This window comes from Calidris pugnax, unplaced genomic scaffold, assembly GCF_001431845.1.
Source record: "Calidris pugnax isolate Ruff unplaced genomic scaffold, ASM143184v1 scaffold219, whole genome shotgun sequence".
NCBI classification, from domain to species: Eukaryota; Metazoa; Chordata; class Aves; order Charadriiformes; family Scolopacidae; genus Calidris; species Calidris pugnax.
In genome coordinates this window covers 5,112,041-5,133,826 of record NW_015094507.1, presented here as the reverse complement: position 1 = coordinate 5,133,826, position 21,786 = coordinate 5,112,041, and the positions used below count along the sequence as shown (strand labels likewise).

Below are 21,786 nucleotides of genomic sequence, written 5' to 3'. Positions count from 1 at the left end.
AGGGGGGGGGGGGGGGGGGGAAATAGTGTTTCCTAATGCTGCCTGTATTACCTTGCTGTGTGCTCCAAAGCAATACACTAGATTATAGGATCTGTTGTTAATAAATAACCCTAGAGTGTTGATGTGGAAAAACATAATTATTTAGTACCAATTACTAGAAAACACAGGAATCAGAAGTAAGTTAAACTGCAGATCTTGGTAACTGTGTTTAGTCTTGAAGACTTAAATTTCTAAACAAAAGCAAGCACTTCAGCAAATGACGTATGTGCTGAGTAACTGGAGAACTATGCAAATTTTACATCACTAAAAAAAGTCTTACAAATTCCCACATATGTGTGTTAAGTAAATCCTGAACAGAATCCTTAACAGAACTGCACTGTTCATATGCACTCCTTGGGCAGCAAATGATTTCTGTTAGTAAACAAAGTCTTTAAAAATCTTTGTGTTTGGTTTGTTTTTTTTTTTTATTTAAGTAAGATGGAACACTATTTGTAACATGGATATGTGCCACTGATTTGTGCCTCTGAAAGTTTTGGCAAAAAAACCCTTTACTGATGTCTGTATCCAAATGACAAAAAAAAACAGCTGTTGTCTTTATTCTATGTTGGTTCTTTCCTCTTCTCTTCTTTTACAGCAACATTATAAAAATGATGCAATATTTGCAGTTAAGAGTGAGCTGTCAAATTCTTTGAACTTCTTGTTAAATTAACTTTTAAATCAAACCTTATGTCTTCCAATTTTGTTACAGTTACTATTTGTCCTTTATTTTTTTTTATAGCTTATAATACTGAGTGGAAGTACCAGCTGTATCTGTCATTGTGAAGTCAGCCTGCCGCTAAACAAACAGACTATCACCCATGAGCATACATTAATCCATAGTACTCAACACACTAGCACTATAGGTGCTTTGGTGCACTTCCCTCTACTCCTTTGCTTCCTGAAACACATTATGCATTGGTAGTGAAGACACAGCTTTCAAAAGAATTCATGATTACAGAAAAATCAATGAGTTGGTACTGAACAGTGCTTGCTAAAACCTGAGTCATCTTACCCAAAAATCAATTTAGAACTGCAGTTTGCTCACTTGAAGTGAAAATTATTGTCTTTATGTCCACAGTAAAAGTTTTTTCTGGAAACTCTTTGCTTGTAAAATGCACCCAAGGGAAATGTGCTGGCCGTAAGCCCAGGAAACTGACGCACCTTAGAACTACTCTGTACCAAGTACCCATCAGGGTCTGCTGTTGTTAAAACCTCAACACTCTTAAATTCATCTTGGCAGGTAACTAACTACCAGTATGGGGGCTCCCAACGTTGCTGCCTTGATGAATCCTGTTCTGCACTTACATAATGATACTGCCTACGCAATGTGACTTCTGAAATCACTGTGAACCTTTCCTGGAAAGTTTGTAGGTGCTTTTGAACTCCAACCTGTATCACCAGCTGGTTTTTTTTTTTTTTTTGTCTTTGTTCTTTTTTTTTCTAGCTGCCTCAAGTGAACTTCCAATTTCAGCCTGAAAACGGCATTCAGCTGCCTCCACGGTGCCATTCCTACAGCAACAGTTTTGAGTCCCCTTCAGCTTGCAGGTCCTGGTAAATGTCCAGTGGAAGAACGAACACGCAGTGAATACCAGCCTGGCAGGAAAGCACTTTTTACAGTAACACTGAAGGCTGCCTCTTCAGGTAGGAAGTCAGAAGTCTCAGGGACAGAGCCGGACCACCTCCCCTACTCAAAACACGGCTATTCCCAGCGGCGGGGCGGGGAGAAGCCGGAGGAGACCTGGTGTAGATGATGAAGACGACGGTTTCCCCTCTTCCCCTCACCTCAGGTACCGGCGGGAAAACACACCGAGCCCGTTCTGCCCAGAGCCGAAGGCCAAGCAGCAAGTACAAGAGCTGAGTGACCGGGGGGGACACCGCAGTTGATCACTCTTTGCGAAGGCAGCCGAAAATCACTAAGACTAATTACTTGTCGCCTCACAACCCCCTTCCGACCCCAGCAGGCCCACCCATCACCGCCATGGCGGCCTGCCCTTCCGCTTCCTTTTTCAGCCCAAAGCCATCCACCGCCGATCGGGGCGCCAGGCATGCCTAGCCGATGGCGGAGGGCAGCGCGCAGGCGCGGAAGCGGCGTGGAGCGGGGCGGGCGGCCCATGGCCCTTGGCGGCGGCGGCGGGAGGTGGTGGCGGTGGCGGCGGCGATGACCGACTACAGCGAGGAGCAGCGCAACGAGTTGGAGGCCCTGGAGTCCATCTACCCGGACTCCTTCACGGGTGAGCGGCAGCGGTGGCGGCGGGGCCCTCCTGTGTGAGGGAGGAGGGGGAGGACCCGCCGGGGCCTGGCCCTCCTGGGCTCCTTCGGGCCTCTCCTTCGAGTTGGATGGTTTAGGGTCATTTTTTTCTGGATTTTTTACCTCACGAAAGGGTCTGATGGCCGCTGGGCTGCTGTACCAGGGCGTGAAACGCCGCCGGAGGGCGGCGTTTCACGCCCTGGTACAGCAGCCCAGCGTAGGCTCCCATCTATCCATCCATCCCTGTATCCCCAAAGCTCTCATATGGCAGATACGTTGGTCGCTGGGATTTCCAGGAATTCCTAAGTTGCCATCAAACAATTAAAGGGGGTCCTGCCACGCTAGCTAATAATCATAGAGTCATTTAGGTTGGAGAAGGCCCTTGGCATCGTCGAGTCCGACCGTCAGCCTTACTCTAACAAAGTTCTCCCCTACACCATATATCCCCCAACACCACATCTAAACGACTCTTAAACACGTCCAGGGATGGTGACTCAACCACCTCTCTGGGCAGCCTGTTCCAATTCCTGACTACTCTTTCTGTGAAAAACTCTTTCCTAATGTTCAGTTTAAACCTACCCTGTTGTAGCTTGAAGCCATTCCCTCTTGCTCGGTCACTAATTACCTGGGAGAAGAGACCAGCACCATCCTCTCTACAATGTCCTTTCAAGTGATGTGTGGTGCTCGGTATCCAAAGATTTTTAATAATTAAAAAAAAAAATATATGTATATGCATTTTCTCTTTCCTGCCAGCACAGTATTTACTCTGCCTGAAGTCCCACAGTGTTTTACTGGGCAGTAACTTCATCGCAAAGACAATTTGACCAGGACATCTGCCTCTTGCTTTAATCTGAACATCTTTGAGGCTTTTCAGTTTTCAGTACACAAACTGACCTCTGGCAGCTGGGGATGCTGAATTGCTGATAACTGATATGGAATGAATATACTTTCAAATAGCCTCTGTTGCTTATTCTCAGCTATTGTTCATTCATGCTTAAAAGGAGGAAAAAAAGATTTCAGTAGCACACAAAATTCATTTGATACAGTTGGAGCATATATACTCGATTGGGCATAGGTTATAACTGTGGTGCAGAGCAGCCCTTATTTGAGGATATGGTCTGCAGCCTGCTTTGTGGTGAGGTTTCTAGTCTGTGAAACTTTAGATCACGGGGCTTGCATTTTGTGCATCTCCGTAGAGGTGCTTATTGTCTGTCTTTTAGCTGCCTCGTTCATGCAATTTTATTAGTAGTACATTAGTATATCTAGTGCTAAAATGTACATTACTTGAGTAGTACATTTTTGAAGGAAAGCACTGTGTATTCCTTTTTTGTTTTAAAAAACATCTGCTATGTTAAGCTGTCCTAAACATAGAAATGGGTGCAGACATACTGTAAAAATAGTCCAGGTTAAAAGTGCACTGGATGCTCATCATGCATATCTAGCACAATAAAGAAAACTAGCTTTGGGAGCTTTCTGCCCGCATTCAGTGCACTAACATAAGTCATATGATGGTAGATAGGTTTGCAGCTTTTGGAAAAGTGAAACTTGCGAAAGAGAAAAATTCCCGAAAGAGAAACTTTCTGGTATTGTTGATGTTATGTGCTGTCGCTCAAAGAGCACTTCAAACACTCAAATGTATACGGAAAATAGCTGTTAATTGAAAAGATTTTATTAATAGGCAAAAAAATCTCCTTAACGCTGTATCAAGAGCATCCTTGCTTCGTTAGTCATTGATAAGTTCAGTTTTAATGATGTGAAGAAATAGTTATCTGATTTAAGGAATCTCGCTTTTTTTCTTTTCCTTTTTTTTTTTTCTTCCCCTTTGACCAGTGTTGTCAGAAAAGCCAACGACTTTCACGATCACTGTGACATCTGAAGCAGGAGAAAATGATGAAAGTAAGTTGATCATGTCTTAAACATATATAGGAGGAGTTTCTGTGTTAGCCTAACTCTATCACCAATGAGTATACCTCCACTGAAGTCCTCTTAGGGGCCTGGTCCCACAAACATTCCTCAGAAAATGTAGTTCAGGGATTCTGGTGATCTGTGTTTAGTTTACACAAGTGCTGCTCTCTCTCACTGTGGCTGCTTTCTGACATGCTGAATCTCAAATGCTTTGCAGCGTAGCTTCAAGAAGAATGGATTATCATCATCTGCGTATTAGCTTACAGCCATGTTGTGAGGTGGGTTTTTTTCTAGCACCTGTATGTATCCCAGCCACATGGGAGAGCTGAATCTCTGTGTTGTGAATATGCAGCCCTTAAGGAACAGTTCCAGAACAAAGAGCTGTGGGTCCCGAGTCCCTTTATGTTTGGTTGGGTATCAGTGGTTGAATGGGCTTGTTGGAAGAGAGCCTTGTTCCAGGTAAGTTTGAGAGAGACTGCTGGGCTGCCACAAGTGTGAGTCTTGAGGAACAGAAGGAAGGCTTCTCCCTGGTACTCTGACAGGATATGTGAAGGGAACTTGATTTGCCTTGTTTCAGTGTTGTCCTAGCTCTGGATGGCTTCGGGTGAAGCATGTTCTCCTTAGGCAGTTTTCTGCATGGTAACTTATACTGGACGTTTTGTCCTTTTGACATGATTTATGTGGAGCCCTGGTACCCAACACAGAGGTTAATGCTCTGGACAGGCGCACGGAATTTAACTCATTAGTATGCTGAGATTCTCTCTAACTCTGTTGTTAGTGCTTATCCTCGTTTTCTCCAGCTTTATGTGGGATATGAGGGAAAAGAGATTACTGCTCTACTACCCACCATGCCACAGAAGGTTTTCCAGTCTTTCTGAAGACCTTTCAGACATCAATAGCCTGTAATAGTTTCTGTAAGGGTAAACTTCATTGTAATAATTTTTCAGAACTCTTGCATTATATTTAAATCTGTTTGTATAGTTTTAACGTCTGTTTAAGATGACCCTTTGAGACAAGAATAATTTATATTTTAAAACCTTTAGTCTACTAATGCCATTGAAAAATAAACAATTACAGTTATATAAAGTTATCACCATAAGAATATGTGGTTTTTATCTTGTAGCTGTCCAAACAACCCTTAAATTTACCTATAGAGAAAAATATCCTGATGAAACTCCGCTTTATGAAATTGTCTCACAGGAGAATCTTGACGATAATGATGTCACGGACATAATTAAGCTACTAGAACAACAGGTAAGGAAAATGGAATATCTCAATTCAGCTTGATATCACTTCACATTTTAGCCAGAATTTCTCTCTTAAGTCAGTTGTTGTCTGAGGTATGTGCTACTGATTTGAAAGATATTCCATACAGTAGAGACTAACTTTGAGGTTTGAGTTTGTTAAATTACATTGTTGAGTGAAATTATGTTGATGAAGTAAAATACAGGGGCTAGTTCAGTGTGCAAAGGTATAATAATGAAATGGAGGTGCTGTAGAGCTTCTCCTTTAGCTTAAGGTGAATTTAACTCATATATAGTATTTGTGGAAATAAGTTGCTTCAGTTTTACTAGGAAAGATCTAAAAATGCTACATTGATTCTTGATTCTTTTTAATAACACAACTATTTGTGGGGGGAGGTGGAATACCTCTTCAGCCTTTGGGACCAGTGAGTGCATTGTAAAGGAATGAGAAGGAAACACTTCTTTGATTTCAGGAGTGCTTGACAAGTCCTCCCCAACTTAAAATTGCCATAATATGTTCAGTAGACACTCACTCTTTGCAGTTTACTTGATATAACCTTCCTTCCATCAACTGATGTTTTTTGTTTTTCTTTGGAAGGTGTTCCACTTCAAGGAGGAATGTAATGGGATTAAGGGATAAGCCATTTCAGGAGAAAAGAGATTCTGAGTGACTGTTGTCTCTTAAGATTTATGATATTCAAATCTTGACAGTTGCGTTCCGACTAAAGGTTTTGTTCTATTCATGAAAATGCCTTCCTGATGTCTGTAGTATGTTGATAACCTGAACACAGAGATCATCATTGGTGTTCGCTGCACACCCATTTGGGGGTAACTTTAACTGGAATAACTGGCCAATTGACTTGAATTTTACAGTGAGCTTTTGAGTCTGGTGCAGAGTGTCTCAGCTGCGGTATCTGCATTTGCACAGCATAATGCTTCTAAAACATGCATTCAGCTGAAGGAGGTTTGAGGTTCTCCTGTTTGAGGTTGTCTTCTTTTGTTGCAGGCAGAAGAAAATTTAGGAATGGTAATGATCTTCACTCTAGTCTCAGCAGTACAGGAGAAATTAAATGAAATAGTGGATCAAATAAAAACACGAAGAGAAGAGGAAAAGAAACAGAAAGAAAGAGAAGCAGAAGAAGAAGAGAAAGTATGTAAAATAATCCTTTCAACTAAAAATTTCCTGCTTTTTTTTAAATGCGTGTGGTTGATGAAGGAGCAATTCGGGGTTGCACTGGGAGAGGAACATCTATCCCAAAGTTGAAACAATTAAAACTTAGGGATGAGAAGGTTCTGTAGTGCACTTAAGTAGTTATATTCCCGCTCCCCTCTTTTCAGAGGCGTATTGCACGTTCACAATCCCTTCTAGCGTTACTCCTTAAGGCAGGGGCAGGGATTTTTCCAAAATTCAAAGTTGCTGTAGCCAGTTTCTTGTTTGAAGAGGCAAGAGGTGATGGGGAGCAAAAAGGGCTGGAATATGGCATGCTACACACAGGCTGCTTGTCCTGAGAAACTCTTCCTTCCTTCGTAGACTGAGTGGGTAGGGTAGAAGCAGTGAGACCAGGCTTCAAGACCTGATTTGTCCTCCCTGCACGTGTCCTTTCTAACAGCCACTGTGGAATAGTTTTTCTATTTGTGGAATGTGCTGTGAAAAATGCAACTACTGAGTCTTCACTTTCTTCCTCAGAAATAGCTAGAGGGTGATGCGACTTGGCAGGTTCAGTATTTCTGAAAATGACAGTAAAAGAGCTGGGGAAAAAGAATCCTTTTTTTCTGTCTTAACAAAATAGAAGGGTTATCATATTTTAATGGAAAATATTTCAGTGTCAGTTGGTGCTGCCTACTTATGAATAACTTGTATGAGTGGTGTGTTGGTAACTATTGCACTGTATGTCCAAAATTAGTATGTGGAGGTTTTCCGTAAGAATTTCCACCTCAGTATGGCTATCTGAAGGGAGAGTCCCATGACAAAAAAGAGCACGAAAGTATTATTTGTATGTTCTTAGGGTTAGGATTATTTTCTCAGATTAATTTACAGCAAGCAGTGCTTACAGAATGTTGTCACTTAAGTAATTAAGAGAATGCTCATCTTCCCTCATAGCTTTGCCAGTTGTGTTTGCAGCCTTGTTTTCTATTCTTTCAGCAACGATTTCATGGCACTCCTGTTACCATTGAGAATTTCCTAAATTGGAAAGCGAAGTTTGATGCAGAACTCCTAGAAATAAAAAGGAAAAAAATGAAAGAAGAAGAACAAGCGGGCAAAAATAAATTAAGCGGTATGATTTGAAGCTGGTGCTAAAGTTTTTGTAATGTTACCGAATTATAATGACAAGTCTAACAGTGATTTTTACACTGAAAGATGGTGGTAGTAAACAAACTCTTAATGCACTATTTGGTCATTGTCCTTCATGTCGCATGAAGTCTTTTTGAGTGCTGACGTTGGACTAAATAGGAAGCTAATAGATTTGAGATTTCTACTGAAGTCATTACAGTTCCTAAACTGTGCATTTAAGCTTCTTCAGTTTTGTGCCAGACAGTACATCACTTGGAGCTGCTGCTGAGAAGCCTTGTTTTGGCAGAAATAGTTGGGGTTTGTTGAGCAACAGGAAGAATGTACATCGGGCAGATTATTGATTTGGCTTTTATTGCGCTGGATTGTACAGCGAGTTCAGGTTATTCTAACGCGTGTAGGAGTTTGGGATGCTGTTGCTGGACTGAAGGAATACAGAAGCTTGCTGCTGCATGCAACAAGCTTACTAGTGAGAAAGCTCTGATGTTTTTGGGAAAAGCTTGTTGTAGCAGTGGTTTCGGGCTCCGTATTTTGCAGATCACGGTTTGTTCAGCAGAAAGCAAGCTCTGTATCCAGTGGGTAAAATGTGGAGGAAATTACTTTTCTTATGAGAACCTGTAAGAATTAAATCTTTGTCATCCTCCTCTATGCTGTCCATGGCTTAGTTTTGGACTGGTTCTCCTGTGATGTTGGATATACTTTTAACCCAATTACTTGAGAAAGCATAGCCAATGTGATTGTGCTGCATCACTGTTACCTTTTCTTCTTGATTCTGAAGGCTCTTGAATCTTCTGGCTAGTTTTGACAAAATTTCACAGAGATGTGGAAATTTTAATGGTAGTAAGTTTCATGAAAAGCTCTACAGGGCAGGGGACACGCTTGATTCCCCTTTCAAGGGAATGTATTTAGGTATGTGCAAAGATGAGATAGTAGGAAACACGCTGCTTCTAGTTTTCCTGTTCTGAGGAAAGGCTGTGGGTTAGTATGATGTAAAATTTCCCACCCTCTATTATTAAAGCCTTAGTAAAATTAAAGTGACTACAAGAAAAAGTGTACATTTCACATGTAAGAGGAGGAAGCCTGTTGGCACATATACTAACTTGTTGCCTTAGGCTGATCATTATTTATTTATTTTATTTCTAGGTAAACAACTCTTTGAAATGGATCACAACCTTGATACCTCTGACATCCAGTTCTTGGAGGAAGGTAAATTTATGTTTGTTTCCACAACTGAAAGACAGTGGCTTAAAACAGATCAAAATTCCTCAGCAAAGTCTGTATTATATTTCTGACTTAACCTACCTCAGTATCACCTGTGCATCGGAAGAACTTACTAAGAAGTACTGTTTTGCAGATTGAACAGAAGTGATTTAAACTTCTTTCAAAAACAAATGGAACATTTTCAAGATGCTAACGCATTTTTGTTTGTGGCTTTGAGCTTGAACTGATCTTACTTGAATAGAAGCAATAGAAGTATTTGGACTGGAAGCAAAACCCAAAACAAGCAAAGCTAAAACAAAAAAAAAAAATCCAAAACCAAACCCTGCTTCTTCTTTTTTCTTTCTAATAGGCATCCTTTCTTACCCGCAATTTCGGGGATAGATCTTGAAGTTCTGTTTCCTTCTCTCTGAACATCAACACCAAGAGTAAACATCTTGCGGGTCAAATTAAATGCTCTTTGCCTCTGTGCAGCCCAGTTCTTCCTCGTGGTTTTGTGCAGATGTGTCTATTACCTTACCAAAGATGTCTGACCTGTTGCCAGATGAAAATTTTGTAAGCCTGTGTCAAAGGACATTAAACTTGGAAAATCTGTTGGAGATAAATCAAATAAATGTACAAGTAACATTTTTTTTTTTTTTTAAAAAAAAAAGGTTGTTGATGAACATCAGTGAGTATAAACTTGAAAGACCAGTAATGGGGAAGTTGTGTTTCTTTTAGTTAAAGGACATAATTTCCCCTTGTCTTCCTCCAGAATGCCTGAAGGAAAAACGGGTTGTTGATAGAACATTCGGCTGTCTCAAGGGAGGAACAGACTACTTCATTTGGGCTCTGTGTCCAAATGAATTGGGACTAATGTATTAATTTTTAATCCTGTTGCTGTCGCTGATTAAAAGCTCCTGTCCTTATTGCTGTTTGAATTCTGCCATAAATGCAACAGGTTACTGACTTCAGTTTAATATTACAATACCATGTAATATGTAATCCTAATTTTCACATCTTAAACAGGATAATGGAATTATCTTTTAGATGGAAATTGTTTCAAAGGCTCTTTCAAATCCAGGGAAAGAACAGAACCTTACTCAGTGCCCGGAAGATGTCGCTGTTGATACACACAGATAAAATAGCAGTAGTCCTCAAGTTTTGTCCTTAGGGTCAACATCATCTCTTTCAGAAGAAAATGTGAAAGCATGCAAAGCTTCATCTTGCTTTTAAAATTTAAATCTGAAAGCAAATGTATGTAGGTAGGCGTATAAATGGTGAGGGTGTTTTTTATAAACCCTATGTGTTTCTGTGGCTGTGATAGTTGTAAATGTTCCAGCTGTGGGGTCCAGAGCTCCTACTTTGACAGTATTTGGGAGAAAGCTCCCAGAAGCAGAGATTCTATAAATGTTAACTTCATTCTCCCAATGCATTCTGAGGTGCTGTGCAGCGTTTCTCTGGACTGGGTTTTGGTATGAGAATAAAAAGCTTCACTTTAACTGTGGAAAGGTAAAATGTGGCATTTCATTTTCATTTTGTATTTGATACATAAAAATCCAAGTAAGTTACAGCTGCCTACTTGAAGAATGAATATGGAAGTGTTGTGTATTTTGTTGTTCAGGTATTTCATATCCTACTTGTATGAAAATAATTTTTTTTTTTTTGTTCTTTGCAGCTGGAAACAGCGTGGAGGTTGATGAATCTTTATTCCAAGAAATGGATGATTTAGAGTTGGAGGATGAAGAGGATGACCCTGACTACAACCCTGTTAATTTAGATAGTGATTAGACTTTTTTGAACTGACTCTGTCATCGGTATGGACATACGTAAGGAGAGAGGGGCAGGCAGGAAAGCCACAGCATCTGTGGTTTTAGTAACATGTATCAGTTTTTTGGTTTTTTTTTTCTTTCCAAAGAAAAAAACCAAAATATTTTAAATCCAGGAGAATGGTCTTCTGATGACTTTCATCATAAATAAATTTACTTTAATATCTCACATGAAAAATTTGAGGAATATCGATGCCTGAAAATGCTATTCTGTTTTCTCTTATTTCTTCTTTCCCATTTCTGTAACTCTCCTTTGAAGAGATGTGACAACGAGCAAGATGGAAAGATGATATAGCAAGCACTAAACACAGCTGATGGCTGAGCAGCTGTTCTGTTCTTTTCCACCTAGGGATATACATGGGCAGCTTTGGTGAATGAAGGGGATCACATACTATGCAGGTTTTGGGTTTTTTTTAAATTTTTTTTTCTTTTGTGGAATTTTATACCACTTTAAGAAATGGTTAGTTCTGGTGCCCCAACCTACGGGCTGTTGATAGGGCAGCACTAGTCGCCTTTTAATAAGGCATGGCCTTATTGAAGTTTAATGGAAACGGTTTCCGTACTACTAGAGAAAAATCTTTTGCCATAGTTGAGAATGATAGTTTCAAAATGACTAGTTGAAGTCTGTAGGAAAAAATCAGAATGAGATTAAGTCCTCTTAAAAGGTTTGGTTGATTTGTTCAGAGAGGATTTTTTTTTTTTTTTTAACTTGTGCATCAATGAACTTTGATGGCAAAAAGAACCCAAAACAAACCACAACCCACCCTAGGAAAACTAGTCTGATTTTGGCAACAGACTGTTGAAGCACTGTCAATGGAGTACGGAATCCTGGAGTACCAGCATTTATAGAGTGCTTACAGGTTTGAATGTAATGAGTGTTATTTTAGAAACATCTTGTTGTCAGCCCATTAAAGTTAGCACAACACACAGTAGAGCTACACGTCAGCTCCTGGATGGTAATCATCCTGCAGAGTTGCTTATGGAGCTAACAGCTTGCTGTTAGGTTCCTTCTTCCTTCCCGCCTCCAAAAAACCACAAACCGCTGTGAGAACTGTGGTGTTTGAAGATGCTGTGTTTAAGACAGTATCGGCGTGAAGGATGGCAGCATGGGTGAACGTTTCAGAAGACAGCTCTCCAAATAGGGAACCACCAGGCACCTCAATGATTAAACACCGTGTGCTGAATTTTAAAAATATCGTTACTCGACTTAACTGTGCCACCTTCAACCTTTGAGGAGGATTGCACTAAGGTATCATAGTTCTTAAAGTTCATAAATTTGTTAGTCCTCTAATCTTTGGAAATTCTGTATTCAAAATGGGAAATTCCAGAATTCCAGAAAGAATTCAAGGTGTAAAAGCTCTACTTATGTTACTTGAGAACATCTGTTTGGGATGATCTTGAACATGTTTCAGTAGTCTTTTCTTTTTGTATTCAAGATGAATGAGTTTCTAGAAGACAGAAATAAGTGCTCAAGTACCCTGTAAATACTTTTATAAATTAACCATGTGCCTTTTTCCCTACTGCTCTCTATATGATCTTTTAAATTTTGGCTACTAAGAACTCTGGACAAGCATCTAGGTTTCAGTGATGTATGTTTCAAAGCAATACGCAGGATCTGTGTTCCAGCAGAATACCAAATACATTTTAAAAATTGTGAGCTGTTGTGATACTAAATGTGATTTTTTTTCAAAGATAAGATTGGATTGGAAGATTCATGGTGACTACATCCAGCATCCTGTGGAATTGCCAGGATGCTTTAAAATGTTCTTCAACACTGAACTTAATTTACTTCTGGTATGTCTCAGTTCAGCTGCATAAAAATTTAACTCCTAAGGCTGCTTTCCATTTTCAGCTATGTTTGTATAAAACTGGCATTTTTTTTTTCATAAAAGGAGTGAATTACTTCTCTTTAAATCTAGACTGAATCCCAGAATGCCATGGAGTCTGGGCATAATGTGGTAATCTGAGAAAATTCTCCAGGTGGGTCACTGACAAGAATCATCTACAGATAAAAAAAAGGTTTTCATTAATGGTATTTCTAGATTAATGATATTTTTCCAGTCTGTAGTCATACTAACATATTTATTTGTTTTGATAGAGAGGATATATAGTTCAATAATGCTAAAACAATGTCAAACAAGTTAAAATGTGAAAATGTGTTTCCACTCTCACATCTTACTTTTCAAAGCAGAGGAAATAATAAGGGTTGAAATGACAAAAAATTGCATCAAGTCCATTCCTCCAAGTCTTCGGAACAAGTTTCAGTGACTCAATTTGAACTTCAGATTTGTGTAGCTTTGTTGGCATTTAACATCTGTGAAATAAAAGGGAATTCGACAGTGAGTAACCCCGGCTATGTTTGCATGTTTTAGTTTGCTGAAATGGATTGAGATATGGTCTTTTTGGTGAAAGAAGCTTAGGTGAAATATTTAAAGGTTAGTTACACACTTTAGAAAAGATTGAAGTCTAATACATATTAATCTAATGAAATTCCATCGATAAACTTTGAAATTTTAGTAATTCAGAGTCATGGTGCTGAAAACCTTCCAGGTATCTTGTTTTTAACTCTCAAAGTCCAAAGCATACACTGTGAAACACTGCATGAAATCTGCAGCTGATAAGAGAGAGCTGATACCACTGGCCTGCGGCGCACAGCGTTGTGTGAGGTTTATGTGGCTTTTATTATTCTGCTGGGACTTTATGTCATTAAAAAAAGAGTAAAGGCCAAGGTCCAACTTGTAATGAGGACCTGTTCTGTTTGCACTTGGGGCAAACTCAGCCAAAGGGCTGCGTTAGGCTTCTGACTTTGAACTAGTGTTACCTTTTCTCTGGTCAATATGTACAGGTGGAAAAGGTCACTGGTCCCTTCATGGGAAGCTCATGCTCAGAGGTCGGGAGATGATGCAGTGGTTACATAAGTCATGTAAAGGTGGTTGGGTTTTTTTGTGGGTTTTTTTGTTTGTTTGTTTGTTTGTTTTTCTTAGCTTCTTTTCTTGGTACTGGGGATGCAAAGTTCCTGAAGGAAAGATGGCCTGGCTGTGCCATGGGTGGACGTGGAATCATTCTTCTTGTAAGCTAATTTTATGAGGTCCCCTCTGCCTTATAGCAGCTAACAGCATGCTGTGCAGGAAGTGATTCTGTCCAGGAAAAAGCAGGTAAACTGCATCAGAAGGCTAAAATGGGTGGATTGAAAATGAGAAGAGCAAGCTGGTCCCTTGGGCCAGCAAGGGAAGGAATCAAACAAACAAAAACACCCCTTATGTGAACTGGAAGGATTTTAGAGTTTAGAAACATTTTATGAGAAAGCCAAGGCTAGATGCTCTCAGCCAAATCAAAATGATTATTTGAAACGTTTTTGAAATCAGAAGTTCTGTCCAGCTGTGGCTGCTTGGTAGGACATTGGTTCAATAGCAACCAAAAGCAGTCACCGTAGTTTGATCACATAGACATCACAGCAGGAAGCAGGGTTGAGGGTCAGTCCAAAACTTGCCTTCCCCACATGGGACGCGCGGTTTGTGTCTGGAAAAAAGTCGGAACAAACCGTTTGCTGCTCAGCTCATGTCCTTTCCCTCTGCCCTCCTGCCCAAGGCTGTGCTGAGAGGGAGAGAAGATTGTTGGAGGGGAGAAAAATGCTGGAGATGCATCAGCAACGTAACAGTGTGCACCTGGGGAGGGGAGGAACTGCAGCTCCAGTTTGTGAGTAGTTTCAATGGACAGAGTTGGAAAAGATGACGTGGGAGTTGGAACTCCCTTTGTAAGCAGCACAGATGGCATTACTGTCTGCAAAGGTGAATATACTGTAGACCAGACGCGTGTCAGGAGTGGAGTTCTTGGATTTGCAACTATTTTGCAACTAGGAAAAAATCTTGACATATGTTTCCGTACTTGTCTTCTCAGGGGAAGCCCATGCACAAGCCACTCCGTGGATTTGACACGTGGCCGGGACAAACCATGGTCGTGAGTCAAGGAATATATGAGGAAGGTCGTAGTCATAGATAGCTGGGAGTTTTGTACATTGGTAGCGTAACCAGATCATCAGGTATGATAGCGTGGGCGTTCACTTAAAAGCTGCTGTGACTATGGCTTGTGTTTTTTCTCAATATTTCCAGTAGCAAATTGTCGGCCATGACTTCGAGAACTGTAATGGACAATGCTATCAAGTGTTTCAGTCAATAGGCAACACCACAGAGTGCAACATAAAGGTTACTTTAATGGCAAATGGTTGAGTATCGGTGTTTACAAATGAAACAGGCACTCAACGATATCAAAGGTGGCATATCATCCTGCCCGGGTGGCCAAGAAGACCAACAGCATCCTTGCCTACATTGCAAATAGTGGGACTAGGGATGCAATTGTCTTCCTGTGCTCAGCACTGGTGAGGGCCAGCCTCGAGTATTGTATCCAGTTTTGGGCCCCTCCCTACAGGAAAGACATGGAGGTGCTGGAGTGATTCCAAAGAAGGACAACGAAGCTGGTGAAGGGCCTAGAGCACAAGACTTATGAGGAGCGATTGAGGGAACTGGGGTTATTCAGACAGAAGAAAAGGAGGCTGAGGGGAGACCTTATCGCTCTCTTGAACTACCTGGAAGAGGTTGTAGAGAGGTGGGGTCAGTAGCTTCTCAGAAGTAACAAGCACAAGAGGAAATGGCCTCATGTTGCGCAAGGGAATGTTTAGGATGCATATTAGGAATAATTTCCTTACCAAAAGGGCTACCAAGCATTGGAACAGGCTTCCCAAGGAAGCAGTGGAATCGTCATCCTTGGAGGTATTTAAAAGATGGGTGGGTGTAGTTCTATTGCTATAACAGAGCAGAAAATGGATGTCTTTTCTTCTTCCAGAAATGCAAATATGTCCCCCCAGTATAAAGACCAAGGGATGACGAAGGTCAAAACCAGCCTACATTTCATCGTTAATATCCCAGATGTATTTGATGGGGAGGCTCTTCATTTTCTCTTTCAGAACTTGGTCAAACCTTTCGTTCTGTGCCACTGTCATGATGTTTTTCCAGTCTCCAACAGTGCCTGAGGAAAAAAGCAGCAAAGGGAGGTGAGAAGCAGACCGTGCACCGTGCACGTTTGACTGATTCCTTTGAGATCAAAGAGGAAATGATGAGAAGCAACACCTCTCCTTTCAGTGCCCCACCTCAGGTTTCCTCCTGCTCGTCTTAGCCATACCCAGGAGCCCGGGGGTGGATTCATGCGGTAGTTGGTCAAGAAGGTGTATCCTCCCCCAATTAAGCTGATTCTAGCCTCAAAAATTAACACACAGGTAAAAAAAAAAAAAAAAATTATCTTTCCCCTGGTTCAGAACAACCCTTAAATCATTCCAGTATCTGACAGGCCAGTTACAAGCCACATTACAATCAGTAAAACATTACGCTTTTTTATCCTCAGGAAAATATGGTGAAATCATTGATGCCACAGCAAGACAACTGTTCTTATAAAGTTTATTTCCTACTGACCTGAATTGTCCCTCTGAAAATGGGGCATTCCTGCTGAGACCAGAAACTCTCGGTTCATCTCATACCAAGAAGTATGGGACCAAGTAGTTGTTGTATTGGACTGCTTCCACTTTACCTTTTCGTAGAAAACTACCCTTGTCTTTTGCTGCCATGTCATCTGGCAGGTTCTCATAGTTGGCCCTGGGGTCTTTCTTCATGTTCTCAAATGTGGCCTGTCTCACAACACTGTCCACTTCCTCTTCACTCAGCTTCTTGCCTATGAAGTTGCAGATCTTCAGCACAGCACTTCTCAGATCCTGCAATAATGGTACGTTGAAGAGTCTTGATGAAGCAAAGAGCAAAATGCATGCAGTAGTGGCATCCACCATAATAAAGGACGTTCACTTGGCTGCAAGCATCACCATGGCTTTTACGTGAGCCTTTTTTCGCTTGCATCAGAGAAGAACAGGCACCTTGGAGAAATGAGGAGTCACACAAAGGCATGGGCAGCCACCAAGCTGGCAAACTGTGGTCAGCAGTTTGAGAGCTCCTCAAGTAATTTGAAGCCCTGCCTCTTCAGCACGTCTTGCCTTTAGTGGAACTGTCCTCATGAGCACAACATTCCCATTGAAGGTACCCACAAAAGCCTTGTTCTGTACTGTTTCTGAAAGGGGTTTTTGAGGTGGCAGTGAAGATAACTTGTATCATATTGGAAAGTGTTTCCCTAATGATTCTCTAGAAATTGATAAGACCTTGAACCAAGGAGAGCAATGACTTTCTCCTCTCAGAAGTCTCAATTTGAATTTACTCCTTACCAGATTCAACCACTTTCCCATATAAAAAGTGTAATTATAAAGAGCTGTCTGACAGTGCCCTCAATATAGGAAGAGAATATCTTGAATGCAGTGGTAGTGATTGACCTCACCTTTTTCATTTCTTCATAGGTAAGGAAGAGTATATTGAAATCCTCTGCATGACTGTACCAGCCTGAAACGTGATCCAGCCACGAACTGGCAGGAACTTTGCAAGACAAAGTATGGAAACAAACAAATATATAGATAAAACAAAAAATATAGACAAATACAATGAAGAGCTAACAAAATTATCATTTGAAAGCTTTTTTTTTTTTTAAGTAACACTTTTTGACAATTTGAGGGGAGGATTTGGATTCAGGTCACAGCATAGATGGGGATTCTGATAATTGACACTTATTGATGTAATCAATCTCCATTCAATCTGATGGCATGGGATATGATTTGGGCTCCTTAGTAAAAAACATATCCTACTTTTGCCAGCTAGAAATCTCTCCATGAGAAGGTTAAAATCTGGTACTTCCTCTAGTGAATTCATGTATTTGGCGAAGTGGTAGTAGGAAACCATGACGTCCTTAGGGTTCCTGGAAACATAAATAACCTGCAAAACAATAAGGGGGTTTGTCTCAGAGATATGAGAGGACTTCATTACCTGGACCATTTCCCGAACTGAAAGAGCAAAATGGTAGGCTTTGGACCACTTCCATAGTGGCATATTGACATGACTGGTTTTGCGGCAATCATACAAATAACTTCACTTACACGTGCTCTTTTGTTTCTCAGGTCTCTTGGAACTAAGTAGTAAGGCAAGTGGGTGGCAAAAACACGAGGGAAAGGAAGATTTGCATAATCCATATTTTTTATATTGTATTCCAGCCATGGGATTCTGTCCATGGTCTCCATATTTTCTGTTCCGTTACGGTGGCCTTCATGAATTATTAAGCTCAAAATATTCTGAGTCCACACAGTACCTGAGAAGGAAATATTTGAACCTTGCTTGACCTTTTTTTTTTTAAAATTTAAAGACAGTATATTGTCATAAACAGAGCCTCTGCACAGCTATAATGAAATATAAATACATCCTCCTGTACTTAGGGGGGCAAACCTTGTCTTGGTGACTGCCGAGTGCAGAAGGGAAGCTTAGTTTTGTTTTGTCCCTGTGGAACATCCATGGCCATTATCAAAACCTTTGGTTCCTTCACCCAGGCTACGCAGCTTCCACAGAAATTATACCTGTCCTCACCCTCTTGAGGCAACAAGAATTCCTGAAATTTGTGGACCAGGTACCTAAAAACTTCTCATACTGAGTGGATCCGGAGAAGACCTTTCCTTCCAGAACTCCTGCAACGTGAGGTGAGATGTCACTCATCAAACAGCTGATAAGACCACGTTTGTGAAGCACAAACGAGAGCCACAGAGGAAATGCTTGTGGCAACTGGCTCTCTAAAGTTCCTTGCAGAAGGTCTGACTCCTGGGTCAAAGCTGCTGGTGAGGATGATCTTAAAAGGCAGGACCCCGAGGGTGGCTGGCTGCTGTGCCACTACGTGTTCATGTAAATCATCGTGGATGATTTTTCTGTGCCATGGTAGAGACTCAAGGGAAGGACTGGGGGGTACCTTAGATTGATAAGTGCCGGGGAAGAAACGGGACGGTGGTGCAGGACAGAGGAAAATTCTGCACAGAGTCAGAGATGATCCCGCTCTAGAAGCAAAGCTACAGCCCTAGGTACTTGTGCTCTTAGATGGCCGAATAAAGGCAGACTATTCCCACCTTTGGAAGCAATTCCCTTCTTACCTGATTTTGGGTAAGTGGCTAGAAATATGTCACTATCTCTGATTTCAAAATCCTCCAGTGAAGCTACATACTCCGGTGTAGTATTTGTAACAAAATTAAACCCTTTGTATTCAAAGATATATTCTTTTGATGGTTCCATTGTTAGTCGGTGCTCCTTAGAGGCAAATAACCTGCAATAAGAAAATATGAAGTTATATCTTTTTCTTTGGTTTTCGTCTCACAGAGTCAAACAAGGAAACAAACTAGTCACTAATTCACAATGAATCCAGTGGTGACAAATTTTAGCCAAATGCATTTCAGCATAATTCTGGAAGCAGCACACTGAAAGCAAGCTTTCAGATTTTCACAACAACATCACTGAGAATACATTTCTAAGAAAAAAATGAAAGGTGGAAAGGATCACACTTTATTCCTATAGAAGTGTATGGTACATGCATGTAAAAAGTAATGTAACTGAAGGCAGCCCATGTAAAAATCTCTTGTGAAGATTCCTCAAGGATCTGAGTGACTGTAGAGCTTTCTTTGGCATGTCAGTAGCTCTTGACCAGAGCTCGCTTAACCACCAAGCTCTCGTTCTGCCTGTTGTGACTGAAACTGTGTTCAGAATGTCTTATGACAATTTCTGCCTCCTCCTACTTATTCTCTGTCTCATTACTAACGTTTTTCCCAAACTCATCATCATTTTTGCAATCCAGGTTGAACAAATGTGACTGCGTGTTACTTTCTTAAACATGCCTACTGGTTTTATGAGATTATTGTCTCGTGTCTCATGGACACCATTGCCGTATATTTGCCAGGAAAATTACATGTTTGGGAAGAGAGCCTTTCCTATCTGGAAATTTGTCAGGGTTTCTGTCTCCTGCCTTCCCCTTGCAACGTGAACCTTCCCGTGCTCTCTTGGACGGCTGTGCTTTCCAATCCTGCACCCTGTGGATGTCACCCTTGCTCAGATTTGTCAAATGAGACGATTGCACAAGTGATCCAGCCCAGTGATCGGAATTCACCACAACAGGCAGTCCTTGGAAATGAGGCCCCTGATCCCACCCGTGACCAGTAGCTTCTCTCCCGTTCACCCTCTGCTTCCCCTTTGCCTTCCCGCTCTGTGAACTCCCCATGAAGGGCCACCTGCTCGCTGGCCGGCCCAGTGCCATCCCGCTGGGATGTGGCAGCATGGCTGCCTTTGGTGGGAGCACTGCCCTTGGAGCCGCAGGGCTGAGGAGGTGCCCTCCCGCTCAGAGGCCTCGGGCTGGTTGGCCGGGCAGGGGAAAGAAGACGGCGGCTGCTGCCATGACCCGGGGAGACCCACTGCCCACCCTGCCCTGGGCAGACGGTGCCGGGTAACCTCCAGCGGCTGTAGGAGGACACACGGACATCTCTCAGACGTGGCAAAGACTGTGGCAGGCCCTGATCTAGACAACTTCTTGGGCATGTGGTGCTACCAAGGTTTAACACAAACCTGTGCCTTTGTTTTATGAGATTAACTCCATTTAACTTCTCCCCTCAACTCCCTTCCTTGGTATCATTAGACAACAAAGAAATCCTTTGCTCTGGGGGACGGACAAGCTCAGTTCCACTGCCAAAGGCCCATGGCCAAAGAAAATGTGGCCAGATGTATCTCCTGCCTGGAAGAATGGACCCTTGTGCTTGCACTGGCCTCCCTCCAGCCGTGCCGGCAGCGAGGGCCATGGCCGGGCCAGGGAGGGCAGCAATGGACCGTGAGGGGACGAGGGGAGCGGGGGCAGCCGCTGCCTATATCAAAGCCTGTGAGGAGCTTCGACCTCACAGAGAAGCCTGCGTTTCACAATCTCAATGACTCTAACTGAATCAGAGCTCTAAATGGAGAAAAAACCCCACGTTTAAAAAGCAAGGAAATGGTTCACTCCTAAATTCAAGATGTTATCCCAAAGCTGCAGAAGTACTAAAAATGCAAAGGTATGGAGAAGGAGTGAAAAATGTTTCTGATACAGGAAAAGGAGCAAGAAGCTGCTGGGAAACAAAAAGGAGACATATTCAATGATCAGAAACCTTCTTGATCTTGTTCTGCCAAAACCGTAAGTTTTTATATCACTTTGGGAGAAAGGTGATTGCACTGCATGTTTCTTACAGATGTAGCAATACAAAAATAAACATTTGGGAATGCTCGTAGCAGCCAGCTACGCATCTCAAACACGCATTTCAACAATCTCTCCCCAAACGCAGACACAGAGCTGCCTGCCAGTTTGTCTCCTACATCCACAGCATCCGCACACTTTCCCCCTGCTTAATTAACTCTCTCACAGCTACGACTCCCATTTCTTTGCTGAGTGACACAGAAAATCCCACGTCAGGCTCCGGTTTCCCCACCGGCACTGGGATAACCCTGCTCTGGATGACCGTCCTCCTCCCAAGCACAGACCAGCTCTACCCTCTTGTTCTCTGCAACATGTTCTCGGTCTTCTGAGAGGGTAATACAGCATCAATTACCCCACAGATCTGCCGTTCCAATAATTTCTGCCACACTTACCTCCTCTGCTCTCCGTTCGGTGCCCACGAGATGTGTGCTACTACTTCCCAGCTCCGTGAATGCGAGTCTCATTCTAGAGACACCTGTGCGTCACGCTTCCTTTTAAACTGGGAGGTAACCCATGGACACGGTGTGGGTTGGCTTACTTCCAATATTTGCTTGTCTTTAGCGTGGACAGAGATTAGAGTATGTATATAACTCAGAAACATGTGAAAGCAGACCGGTTAGATTTTTGAAAGTTTTTTTAATCAAGAGGATTATTGAGGAAGCTTGGAGAGGAGCAGAAGTGAATAAAATTCACTTATTGACAGTGAATAAAATTCAAAACCTGCCTGGACAAGTTCCTGTGCAACCTGCTCTAAGTGGACCTGCTTTGGCATGGGAGTTGGACTAGATGATCTCCAGTGATCTCGTCCAACTCTGTGTGATTCTGTGGTTCTGTGAAAATCTTTTGCTTTTTTTGGTAGTTTGGAGTTTTTTTCTC

At 41.8% G+C, this 21,786-nt stretch overlaps 2 protein-coding genes across 3 annotated transcripts; one reads left to right on the top strand and one right to left on the bottom strand.

Moving 5' to 3' along the window:
- Positions 1 to 2,079: 2,079 nt before the first annotated feature.
- RWDD1 (RWD domain containing 1) lies at positions 2,080 to 13,099 on the top strand. Of its 2 annotated transcripts, none has more exons than XM_014964678.1 (7): positions 2,080 to 2,270; positions 4,118 to 4,183; positions 5,316 to 5,446; positions 6,443 to 6,586; positions 7,580 to 7,712; positions 8,870 to 8,932; positions 10,602 to 13,099. In XM_014964678.1, exons 1-7 carry the CDS (start codon positions 2,096 to 2,098, stop codon positions 10,712 to 10,714), a joined length of 825 nt encoding a protein of 274 aa, XP_014820164.1. In that variant the 5' UTR covers positions 2,080 to 2,095; the 3' UTR covers positions 10,715 to 13,099. The 2 variants fall into 2 exon arrangements, with proteins under 2 accessions (XP_014820164.1, XP_014820165.1); XM_014964679.1 differs by having other exon boundaries at positions 2,196 to 2,270; positions 5,393 to 5,446.
- On the bottom strand, positions 12,939 to 21,362 carry LOC106901742 (amine sulfotransferase-like). The gene is made up of 8 exons (XM_014964677.1): positions 21,303 to 21,362; positions 18,800 to 18,969; positions 17,768 to 17,976; positions 17,480 to 17,606; positions 17,119 to 17,213; positions 16,330 to 16,510; positions 15,654 to 15,774; positions 12,939 to 13,066 (listed from the first exon to the last, which is right to left on the bottom strand). The coding sequence occupies exons 2-8, from the start codon at positions 18,936 to 18,938 to the stop codon at positions 13,060 to 13,062; spliced, it is 879 nt and encodes a 292-aa protein (XP_014820163.1). The 5' UTR covers positions 18,939 to 18,969; positions 21,303 to 21,362; the 3' UTR covers positions 12,939 to 13,059.
- Positions 21,363 to 21,786: the final 424 nt, after the last annotated feature.

Coding starts and splice junctions, on each gene's coding strand:
- LOC106901742 (XM_014964677.1), bottom strand. CDS start 18,938: ATGGAACCATCAAAAGAATATATCTTTGAATACAAAGGGTTTAATTTT. Junction 17,977..18,799: donor AGCCACTTACCCAAAATCAG/GTAAGAAGGGAA, acceptor TTTCCTTCTCAG/GTACTGTGTGGACTCAGAAT. Junction 16,511..17,118: donor CCTATGAAGAAATGAAAAAG/GTGAGGTCAATC, acceptor CCATTATTGCAG/GATCTGAGAAGTGCTGTGCT.
- RWDD1 (XM_014964678.1), top strand. CDS start 2,096: ATGGCGGAGGGCAGCGCGCAGGCGCGGAAGCGGCGTGGAGCGGGGCGG. Junction 2,271..4,117: donor CTACCCGGACTCCTTCACGG/GTGAGCGGCAGC, acceptor CCCTTTGACCAG/TGTTGTCAGAAAAGCCAACG. Junction 4,184..5,315: donor AGCAGGAGAAAATGATGAAA/GTAAGTTGATCA, acceptor TTTATCTTGTAG/CTGTCCAAACAACCCTTAAA.